Raw genomic sequence first — 12004 nt, 5'->3', positions numbered from 1 at the left:
AGTTGATCACTTGTTGATATCTTTCATAGGAATCGAGATTTATGGGCTCAAAGTTGGAAGTTGGAGGGCCCTTCTATTACAGGTTTTACGGTATATTAAACACTTTGCATTCACGGAATTTCTTATGAGCTATTTGCCAATTCCTGAAAGTCACCGGTTTTTTTAGAAAGTAGAAATGGCTTGGCTTAAAATCAACTGACAAGTCAGTTTTTGTATATCTCATTTACCGGTACTGTATTTATTTTCATTTTGAAGCCCATTTCTTGCTGATTCTGAAAATATAGATTTCATAAAAATTGAGCGATTTCCAGCCAAGATACGGTAGATTTTCTCTTTGTGTTGATCGTTCTTTGACACCCCCTTCCCTCCCAGTTGTTTGTCGCTTTTCCCTCTGTGGAGGACACGTGAGAGAGAGAGACACATTGAACGAACGATCAATTCAACAAAAGAGGGGCGGGGCATAAAGTGGGAGGGGCTTAGGGCGGAATTATAATGAGATGGGTATAAAAGGAGAGCCAGTGAAGTGTAGAGTCTTCACTGACTTGACTGAGCCTCTGGAGTTGGAGCTAGCCGGAGAAATTCTTCTCTAACTTTTGTAATTTTTATCCAAATTTTTTGAAACTTAAAATTTCAAAATCTGCAAGTTAAGCCGGTTCGAATGAGTATAAATATGAACAATTTTTGAAAAAAATTTTTTTTTCGAAATCAAATTTTTTAAAACTTGAAATTCATTGAATTTACAGTATTTTTATTACTTTTATTACTTATCTCATATGAGCTCAAATTTCTCAAAATTCTTGAAATTTTTCAGAGAAATGCGTCCCTTTCAAATGTCCCGCCGTCTGGCTCATGTGCTCACCAGTAGTCATCCTCATCCATCCACGTCTTCAATTCCAACCACGGATTCTCACCATTTGACTCATCCATCTGTTCATCGTCAACACACAAATTCATATATCCATGGAACTTCAAATATTCCATTGAGAAACGAAACACTCGGACAAACGCTTCGTAATACGACTGAAAGAGTTCCAGACAAGGAATTCTGTGCTTTTTTGAAGTATCCATTGAGAAAGACTTATGAGGAGTTTTATCATGATGTGAGTCATTTTTTGCTAAACATTTTAAGACAAAAATCATGAAAATTGGTTGAAAATGAACGGAGTTATCAAATTTCGCTCATAACTTGCTTCATTTTCAACCGACTTCCATGGTTTCAGGCTTGAAATGACTGGAATTTTTGTTTGATTTTTTTGAACGTATTTACAAAATGTTGCAAAAAAAATTCGAGATATTTTAAGTCAAAAATCAGAAAAATCGGTTGAAAATAAACAAAGTTACGATTTCATGAAATTTTCAAACTTTCATAACTTTCTCAATTTTCATTCGATTTTTGTGATTTTCAGCTCAAAATGTCTGGAACTATTCCCAAATTGTGGAAAGAATTACAGTCATTTCAAGCCAAAAATCATAAAAATCGGTTGAAAATGAACTGAATTATGGATTTTGGACTATAACTTCCTTAATTTTTATTTGATTTTTGTGATTTTTAGCTTGAAATGTTTGGAATTTGTTCTCAAAAAATTTTTTGAGTGTATTCAAAAAATTTTGGAGACAATTCCAGACATTTTAAGCCAAAGATCATAAAGATCGGTTCAAAACAAACCAAGTTACAGTTTCAGGAAGTTTTCAAAACTTCGTAATTTTCTTCGTTTTCCTCCGATTTCTATTATTTTTCGCTCAAAATTTTAAGAATTTTCCAAATTTCTAATAATATCACTTATTCTACAATTTTACTATTTCCAGGTCCGTCAAATGGCCGCCTCCCTGTACACACTGGGTCTTGAGAAGGGAGATCGTGTTGGAGTATGGGGACCGAACTACTATGAATGGGTGGTTCTACAGTATGCCTGTGCATTTGCCGGAGTGATTCAAGTCAACGTAAATCCACATTATCTTCATGAAGAACTTCGTTTCGTCATGAGAAAAACTGGAATGAAGGTTTTGTTCGCACCAAAGAGACATAAGCACAGCAATTATGTGCACACTTTGATTGAGGTGGGTTTGAGGGACTCTAATTGGGTTATAGCATCGAAAAATGTTAATCTTTTGGAAATAGATCAAATTTCCAACATTTCAAGCTAAAAATCACTCAAATCTGTTGAAAATTGAAAAAGTTATGAAGCTTTAAATTTTTCGAAATAAACTTTTTTTTTGGAATTTTCAGCATATTTCAATTGAGGTAAACTTTCATAAAGAAATATTGATGCAATATTGTAGAAAACTTATATTTTTGTCAAGTTCAGAAAATTTCCAACATTTTAAGCTAAAAAACATAAAAGTCGGTTAAAAATGAACCAAGTTATGAAGTTTTTAATTTTTGACAGAATTTTTTTTTTTTTGATTTTTAGCACATTTCAGTGGAGATGAATTTTCATTTCAGTTGAGATGAATTTCCCAATATTGACGAAATTTATATTTTTGAGAAATTCAAAAAATTTTCAGCATTTCTAGATAAAGATTCTTCAAATTGGCTGAAAATGAAAAAAGTTTTGATGCTTTATATGTTTCGGAAAATTTTTTTTGTAATTTTTGGCATATTGCGGGGTTCAAATAAGTTTTTTTGGTAGAATTTCGTTTCCTATCAATTTGAAATTTACATTTCAGTAAACTCGAAAAATGTTCTGCATTTCAAGCTAAATATCATTCAAATTGGGTAAAAATGAACAAAGTTACAAACTTTTGAAAATTTCGAAAATTAATACTGGTTCAATTTTCATGAAATCTATATTTTTTGAATCCTCAAGACCCGCCAAATTCAAATCTACCAAAAAATCCATCAAAAACTTTTCAGGCAATGCCAGAAATGCGTCGTGGAAAGCCAGGAGTGGGTCATATCAAGTCTCATGATATCCCAGAACTCCGTCATATTGTCTTGTTTGGAGATGATGTTCCAGTACATGGTGCATGGGTTTATTCGGACCTAATGAATGCTGCTGGAACTGAAGAAAGAGCCAAATTGGAGGAAATGGACCGAAAGTTGAGACCAGATGAGCCAGTGAACATGCAATTCACTTCTGGAACAACTGGACATCCAAAAGGAGCCACTTTGACTCATTTTGGATTGAATAATAATGCCTATTTTGCTGGTGCGTTTCTAATTGTTAAAATTTTGAGAAAATTGGCTAAATTTTGGTTCAGAAATCATCAAAATCGGTTGAAAATTTGCCTATTTATGAGGGTTTGAAATTTTGGAAAAGGTGTAAGTTGGCTAATTTTCAATCGATTTTTTATATTTTTTGCTTAAAATGTATGAAATTCTTGAAATATTCGGATGAAAATATTTTCAAACTTTTCCGGAAAAAATTCCAGACATTTTAAGTAAAAAAACATTAAAAATTGGTTAAAAATGAATCAAATTATGGAGTTTTCCCATAACTTTCTTCATTTTCATCCGATTCTTATGATTCTTAGCTTGAAGTGTCTGGAAATTTTCCAATTTTTCAATGATCATAGCTATGAAATTTCCAGACGTTTTGAACCAAAAATATTGGAAATCGGTGGAAGATGAACCAAGTTATGGTACTTTGACCATAACTCGACTACTTTTCATTCGATTTTCATGATTTCTAGGTCAAACACTCTGGAATTTTAGCCACTTTTTGATAAACGTATTTGAGAAATTAGCAAAATCAATTTCCAGACATTTTAAGCTAAAAATCATAAAAATCGGCTGAAAACTAGCCAAGTTGCGATGTATGAAATTTTCAGATCCTCATAACTTTCTTCATTTTGGCCCGATTTTCAAGATTTTTAGCTTTAAAAAATTTGAATATTTTCAAGTTTTTAGATGACACTATTTTCAAAATCCCGCGAACAAAATTTCAATCATTTTAAGTCAAAAATCATGGAAGTCAGTTGAAAACTAACCAAGTTACAATCTCCTTCGTAATTATCTTCATTTTCATCCGATTTACAACACTTTTGGCTCAAATTCCCTGGAATTTGCTCTTAGAGTTTTAAAAAACATTTTAAATCAAAATTCAAAAAAATTCAGACATTTCAAGCCAAATATCATGAAAATCCAATGGAAATGAGCCGAGTTACGATTTTATGAAATTTTCAAATCTTCATAACTTTCTTCATATATATCCGATTTTTATGAATTTTAGCTTGAAATGTTTGAAATTCTTTAAGGTTTTAGATGAAAATATTTTTAAAACTCCGTGAAAAAAAAATTCAGACATTTCAAGCCAAAAATCATGAAAATCGGTTCAATTTGAGGCAAGTTGTGGAATTTTTCCAGTAACTTTCTTCATTTTTATTTGTTTTTAATGATTTTTAGCTTAAAATGTCTGGAATGTTCGGGAATTTTGAATATAATTTTTTTTTCAGAGTTTTGGAAAAACCTTCCAGAAATTTTAATCCAAAAATCAGGAAAATCGATGGAAAATGAACCAAGTTATGGAATTTTTATCCGAATTCAACGATTTTTAGATTAAAATGATCCAATTTCTAATTTCAGGAATCCGTCTTGGTTGGGACCGTGACGACCACCGTATCTGTATTCCAAATCCCCTATATCATTGTTTCGGTTGCGCAGTTGGTGTGATAAATGCAGTCAATCACGGACAAACTGTCATTTTCCCCTCGAAGTCCTACCATGTCCCAGATATTTTCGAAGCGATTCAAAATGAGAAATGCACTACAATGTTTGGAACACCAACAATGTTTATCGATGTTTTGAAGAGTCCCCTTATCAAAAAATACGATATTTCATCGCTCCGTGGTGGAGTCATTGGAGGGGCTCCGTGTCCGTTGGCGCTTTGTGAGAAAATGGTCAAGGAAATGAGGATGACTGACTTTGCTGTCATTTATGGATCTACTGAAACGTAAGGAATTTTTTTCGTGAGATTTTGAGCCAAAAATTATAAAAATTGGGCAAAAATGAGCAAAGTTATGAAAGCTCGAAGTTTTGGAAAAATTCATTATTTTTGGCTTAAAATGTCAGGATTTTTTATTTGAGAGTTTTCAGAAATTATTATTTTTTTAATTTGAAAAAATACCAAACATTTGGAGCTATAATTTATTGAGATTGGTCAAAAACTAGGCAAGTTACGGGTACTTGAAAATTTCCTCTCCAATTTGACTCACTTTTGCTCAAATCAAACTTTGGTACAAATCATATTTTCTCGGTTACTGTAACAGATATCAAAACTCTGTCAACTGATAAAATATAGCTGATATTATGATAAAAATTTTGTTAGTTAACCACTTTTAGATACCTCTCACAGGAGCTGAGATAAATGGAGTCAAAGTTAACCTGCTGCAAACTCGCTCGACTGTGGAAAGCGGCACTGTCAAGTTTGGCGCAATTTATCTCGATTACTGTAACAGATATTGAAATACTGTCAACTGATAAAATATAGCTGATAATATGATAAAAAATTTATTAGTTGTAAACTTTTTGATATCTCTTACGAGAATCAAGATAAATTAGATCAAAGTTGACAGAAAGAGCAAACGAGCTACAATGTGCAAATGCGGTACCGTCAGGTTTGAGCTCAATTATCCCGGTTCCTATGAGAGATATCAAACAGTGATCAACTGATAAAATATAGTTGATATTATGATAAACGTTTTGTCAGTTGACAATTTTTTAATATCTCCCACTGAAAGCGAGAAATATGAACTTAAAGTTGACGATAATAAAAACGCGCAATTTTTCGAACATTTGATTTTCAGAAGTCCCCTGGTGACAATGTCGGAACTGCACGTCGACCCATTCGAACGTATCAAATCAGTTGGATCCGTGATGCCACATCAAGAAATTGCCATAGTCGATGAGTACGGTGTTCCAGTTCCAACAGGTGCAAAAGGAGAATTATGGTCCCGCGGATACTCGACAATGTTGGGATACTGGGCGGATCAGGATAAGACGAATCTGGCGATCACTAGAGACAGATGGTACAAATCAGGAGATACAGCTGTGATGAACGAGGATGGGACTATCAATATTGTCGGAAGAACTAGGGATATGATTGTGAAAGGAGGAGAGAATGTGTATCCAACTGAAGTTGAGCAGTTCCTACATAAATTGGATTATGTCGCTGATGCTCATGTAAGTTTCACATTGAAAGTATTTCATAAAAGTTGAGGGAGAGATTCCAGACACTTTGAGCCTAAAATCATAAAAAACGGTTGAAAATGAAGAAAGTTATGAAGATTTGAAACATTTCATAAAGTCGTAACTTGGTCCATTTTCACCCGATTCTCTTGATTTTGAGCTCGAAATGACTCGAAAAAATTTTTCTCTGGTTTTGTGAAATATCTTTTTTGAAATTTTGTGAACAAATCCAATCTTTTAAAGCCAAAAACCATGAAAATCGGTTGAAGATTAAGAAAGTTATGAACGAAACTCCATAACTTGGTCCATTTCGAACCGATTTCTATGTTTTTTGGCTCAAAATGTCTGAAAATGTTTCCTAAACACTTAAAATGCATAAATATTTAAAATTCAAAAAATTCCAGACATTTTACGCCTGAAATCATGAATATAGGATGAAAATCAGCCAAGTTATGGTCAAAATCCCAAAATCTCAAATTGAAACGATTTTCATGATTTTTGGCTTAAAATGTGTGGAAATTTTTCCCAAATTTTTGTGAATGAAATGTATTTCGAAACGTATATAAAACCAACTATTTTGAGTCAAACACGACGAAAATCGGTTTGAAATCAGCCAAATTATGGTCAAAATCCCATAACTTGGCTCAATTTGAACCGATTTTCACGATTTTTGGCTGAAAATGTCAGTAATTTTTTTCTGAACCTTTCTAAAATTGGTTATTGAGGATTCAAAAAAATGACAGACATTTTGAGCCTAAGATCATGAAAGGTTAAAAATGAAGAAAGTTATGAAGATTTGAATAATTTTCATAAAGTCGTAACTTGGTCCATTTTTACCCGGTTTTCTTAATTTTGAGTTCGAAATGTCTCAAAAAAACTTTTCTGTGGTTTTGCCAAATATCTTATTTGAAAATGTGAACAAATCCAAACGTTTAAAGCAAAAAATCAAGAAAATCGGTTGAAAATGAGCCAAGTTATAGGTAAAACTCCATAACTTGGTCCATTTCCAACCGATTTCTTGGTTTTTTGGCTTAAAATGTCTGGAATTTTTTAACAAACAATTTGAAAAATACGTTCATTCGGAAACTTGAAAATTTTCAGACATTTCAAGCTTGAAATCATAAAAATCGGATGAAAATTAAGAAAGTTATGGGCTAAAATATATAACTCGGTTTGTTTTCAACCGATTTTCGTGATTTTTGGCTTAAAATGACTGGAAATTTTTCCTAAACATTTTAGATGCATAAATATATTCAAAATTCAAAAAATTCCAGAAATTTTAAGCCAAAAACCACAAAAATCGGTTGGCAAAGTAATATTTTATTGAAATTTTTCAAAAAATCCAAAGTTCATTTTTTACAAAAATCCACCTTATCTCAGCTCATTTCGACTCAAATTTTATGGATTTTAGGTTTTTAGACTCAGAAAAACAAGGCCAACAAAATGAGTATAATCATGACATTCTTTTTTTGAAAATTATTTTTCCAAAAATCTGAAATTTCCTTGTTTTCAGGTCGTCGGTGTTCCAGATGACCGTTACGGTGAGAATATCTGCGCATGGGTACGTCTTCGTGTGGAGGATGAAGGAAAAATTACGCCGGAGAAAATTATCCAAGACTGCAAACATGGAGTGAGTTCTGGAATTTTTTCTGGAAAATTTGAAAAAAAATTTCAAAAAAAAATGTTTTTTTAATTTTTTTAAATTTTTTCTAATTAATTTGTTCCAGATGGCTCACTACAAGGTCCCCAAATACGTCCTAATCAAGAAAGAATCCGAATTTCCACTAACAATTTCTGGAAAAGTCAAAAAATTCGAAATCCAGAAAATCTCCAAAGAGCTATTGGGATTGGGAACTGTCAAGTCGCATTTCACAGAAGTCGTTGATAATTGATTGAAAATTTGAGTATTTTGCTTCTCAGATTATGTATTAATTGGGACTAAAAATTAATTTTTTTAGAAAAAAAATGTTAGAAAAATTTTTTTGTATCGGGTTGTATTATATTGTACATATGCAATTTTCTCTGAATAAATAGCTTTAAACTAATCGTGACATGCTGGCCGAGTTTCGGTTTTGTAGGCCACCAGACTAAAAAATGTATTTTGAGCGGTTTTACTGCACTGGAGAACTTTCATTTTATTTACAAATTTTTTCTAGATTTCAGAATGACCTTGATAAATTTTTTACGGCTCGAAAACTCGGAGTTAAACATGTTTTTGAACCTTTTTTGCCAAAGTTCTTTTTTTCGGTTTCAAATTCTCGCGCTTCCCGCCATTCACCCCAAGCAATCGCGCTCTCCTGCACTCGACTTTCATCTGCGTCTCTCCACTTGACACACTCTCTCCGCAGCGAGCGCAATTCAAAAAAAAATCTATCGACTTTTTTGCAACTCCAATTTCCTTCATTTCCGACCATTTTCCCTCATTTTTCTTGGTTTCTAGACTGAAAAATCGCAAAAATCACGAATTTTCAGGCAATAATGGACGATAACTTCGAGCCAATGGACGATTTCGACTATCGAAGCCGATCGACAATGCATCTGCAAAAAGCTCTGCAAATGACGAAAGAAACGGTGATCAAGAACAATTTGTTGCTCGGATTGGAGAATGAGATTGATTTTGATTTTGGTGAGAAATCGGAGACTTTGGGAAATTGAAATTTGAAAAAAAATGAATTTTTTGAATTTTCAGCTGTTTTCACCTGGAAGAACTGATTTTAAAGCCAATTTCAGCTTATTTTGCTGCTCAGAAGTCAGATTATGATGCTAAAACCTTGATTTTTGGTCCAGAATTCAATGAAAACCCCAAAATGTTGACAAAAAAATTTTTATCTGAAAATTCGTTTTTTAAAGGTGTCCACACCTAAAAAAGTCCATTTTTTACAGTTTTTCCAGCTAAAAACCTCCAAAAATATCGATTTTTGCAGATTTCGACGAGGATGAAGACTTGGACCAACCCAAATGGGTACTCGTGCCGATAAGTCGCTGGGTCTTCTCGCAAAACGATTTATCAAAATGATTCAGTACTCACCGTACGGACGGTGTGATTTGAATACGGTAAGAGGGGGTTTAGGCTAAGAATGCGTCAAAAATCACTTAAAAATTCAAATTTCCCGCCAAAAATCGCTTTACAGGCAGCCGAAGCTCTCAATGTACGACAAAAACGACGAATTTACGATATCACAAACGTTCTGGAAGGTATCGGATTGATAGAGAAACGAAGCAAAAATATGATTCAGTGGAAGTAAGGAGCTGAAAATGGGCTGAAATTGATTGAAAATCGCATTTTTAGAGCCCAAAACATGAATTTTCAACTCAAAAACCATTAAAATGGGTCATTTTGGCCAAAAATTACCCGAAAAACCCCGTTTTTCCCCTGCAAAATCTCAAAAAATCCATTTTTTGCAGAGGCGGCGACTTCATGTTGAACGTAAAAGACGGAAAACGACAGATGGCAACGACGGAGGAGGAAGAGAGAATGGACCAGTTGAAAATGGAAATTGAGCAGTTGAATAAGGAGGAAGAGACCATTGAACAGCATCAGAGATACCTTCAGCAGGTGAAAATGACTAGAAATAGGCCGAAAATGGAGAAAATTGAGCCAAAATTGGAGAAAATTGAGCCAAAATTCGAGATTTTCAGCTCACAATGGACGATCATTGAGCTAAAAAAATGGAAGAAAGCTGAAAAATGAAAAATTCTGAATNTTTTTTACCTNCAAAATCTTCAATTTTCACCGTTTTTTTGCTAATTTTCAGTCCAAAATCGAGATTTTTGAGCTCATTTTCAGCCATAAATTAGCAAAAATTGAGTCAAAATTCGTGAATTTTTCGAGCTTAAAATTGCATTTCTGATTGTTTTTGACCCCAAAACCACCGATTTTTGCTCATTTTTTGAGATTTGGAGCCTAAAATTCAAGATTTTCGACTTGGAAATTGATTTTTTTTCAGCTTAAAAGATTCAATTTTCATCGATTTTGAATCAAAATTTTTGATGATTTTTAGCCAGAAAATTTTCAAAAAATCTAGATTTTTAGGCTCGAAAAATTGAAGAAATTGCCCAATTTTGACCCGAAAATCTTCAAATTTCACCGTTTTTTTTTGCTCATTTTTTAGATTGCTCAGCATAAAAATTGATATTTTCAGTCGCTTCGAAATATGGTCGAAACGGTGGACAATCACAAATACAGCTACGTTCTTCGCTCCCAGCTATCGGATATCTATAAGGACGATTTGACGATTGGAATTCAGTCGAGAATTGGGACACAAGTCAGAATGAGTGACACTGAGGTGAGAAAATAGTGGAAAATGAGTGGAAAAATCGATTTTTTGAGTCGAAAAATGAGAAAAATGGCTTGGAAATGGTCTAGAAATCGTTTGCAGAGCCAATTTGGACGTTTTTAGCCGAATTTCAGGCTATTTTAAACCGGTTTTGAGACATTTTCGAGCCATTTGAGGCTTAAAAACGAAAAAGCGCCAAAACGTCTCAAAATCGGCCCAAAATGTAGGTCATTTCGACTTCTAGGTGATGGCCTAACTTTTTCGCAATTCGGGTTTTCTAGGCCATCACGTTAAAGTTACCACAAATTAGTCTAGCATGCTCGAAGCGTGTTTTCTAGGCCATTTTAACGTGGTGGCCTAGAAAACTCAACTTGCAAAAGTTCGGTCACCATGTTAAAATGGCCTAGAGAACACGCCATTTTTAGGAGACGAGGATTATAATGGTTTTTTTCAAATCTCAAAAATCTCAACTAGAAGCCATTTGTGCCTGGTGGCCTAGAAAACCAAAACTAGGCCACCGAAAGTTAAGTAGGTCTAACATGTTTCTCATACCCTGACAAGTCGTTTGGTGGTATTTTCACTTAATTTGAACGATTTTCATGAGAGTTACGGCCATTTTGAACTGGTGGCCTAGAAAACTAAAGTTTGAAAAAGATAGGCCACCGTATTATATACCAAACGATTCCACAATTCCTGATAACGTTTTTAAACCTCGAAAATCTTGACTTTGAAGCGAGTTATAGCCATTTCTAGTTGGTGGCCTAGAAAACCAAAACTAGGCCACCGAAACTTAAGTAGGTCAAAAATGTTTCTCCTACTGTAACAAGTCTTTTGGTGGTACTTTCACTGAATTTGAATAGTTTTCAAGCGAGTTACGGTCATGTCGAAGTGGTGGCCTAGAAAACCAAATTTTGAAAAAGTTAGGCCATCTCTTCAAAATGACCTAGAAAACTCAACAAGGTCATGTTAGGCCATTTCTAGGTAATTTTACCACAGTGGCCTAGAAATCTCAAAATGAAAAAGTTAGACCACCATGCTGAAATGGCTCGGAAAGCATACCAATTGAATCTGAGGTTATTTCTAGGCGAAAAAGTTGGTGGCCTAGAAAACTGAACTCACAAAAGTTAGGTCACCATGTTGAAATGACCTAGTATTGGTCTCATAGTCATTCGGTATGATTTCCAGGGCATTCCAACATGATGGCCTAACTTTTGCAAGTTTTCTCGGCCACCATGTCAAAATGGCCTAGAATCACACTAGGGGTCATGTCAAGCCAGTTTTAGGTCATTTTAACGTTGTGGCCTAGAAAACTCAACGTGAAAAAGTTAGGCCACCATGTAAAAATGGCTCAAAAAACGCACCTAATGAATATCAGGCAGTTTCTGAGCGGAAAAAAAATTGGTGGCCTAGAAATTCCATTTTGAAAAAGTTAGGCCACCATGTCAAAATGCCCCAGAAAGCACACCAGGATCATGTCAAGACATTTCTAAGTCATTTTGAGATGATGGCCTAACTTTTGCATTTTGCGTTTTCTAGGCCATCATGCCAAAAGCCAAAATGACCCCAAAAACATGCCAGGTGAATCAGGCAATTTCCAGGC

General features: G+C 34.2%; 3 protein-coding genes across 3 annotated transcripts in view; all 3 read left to right on the top strand.

Annotated features, from left to right (window-relative positions):
- Positions 1–815: 815 nt before the first annotated feature.
- Positions 816–8019, top strand: Cbr-acs-2 (the record flags this gene model as incomplete). The annotated part of the gene is made up of 7 exons (XM_002638342.1): positions 816–1100; positions 1807–2058; positions 2855–3149; positions 4526–4892; positions 5746–6121; positions 7641–7757; positions 7855–8019. 7 exons carry the CDS (start codon positions 816–818, stop codon positions 8017–8019), a joined length of 1857 nt encoding a protein of 618 aa, XP_002638388.1.
- Positions 8020–8605: 586 nt separating this feature from the next.
- Positions 8606–8839, top strand: CBG18598 (the record flags this gene model as incomplete). Its single annotated transcript, XM_002638343.1, has 2 exons — positions 8606–8753; positions 8817–8839. 2 exons carry the CDS (start codon positions 8606–8608, stop codon positions 8837–8839), a joined length of 171 nt encoding a protein of 56 aa, XP_002638389.1.
- A 246-nt stretch (positions 8840–9085) lies between these two features.
- Cbr-efl-1 overlaps positions 9086–12004 on the top strand; it is a gene marked incomplete at both ends in the record, with an annotated part of 4905 nt that continues 1986 nt past the window's right edge. The window contains 4 exons of the mRNA XM_002638344.1: positions 9086–9181; positions 9259–9368; positions 9533–9683; positions 10270–10413. Of these exons, the coding sequence (XP_002638390.1) occupies positions 9086–9181; positions 9259–9368; positions 9533–9683; positions 10270–10413 (501 nt within the window). The remainder of the gene's footprint in view (positions 9182–9258; positions 9369–9532; positions 9684–10269; positions 10414–12004) is intronic.

Source organism: Caenorhabditis briggsae (genome assembly GCF_000004555.2).
Source record: "Caenorhabditis briggsae complete genome, chrV, whole genome shotgun sequence".
NCBI classification, from domain to species: domain Eukaryota; kingdom Metazoa; phylum Nematoda; class Chromadorea; order Rhabditida; family Rhabditidae; genus Caenorhabditis; species Caenorhabditis briggsae.
The sequence above is the reverse complement of the archived record's forward strand: the minus strand, read 5'-3'. Positions and strand labels throughout refer to the sequence as shown.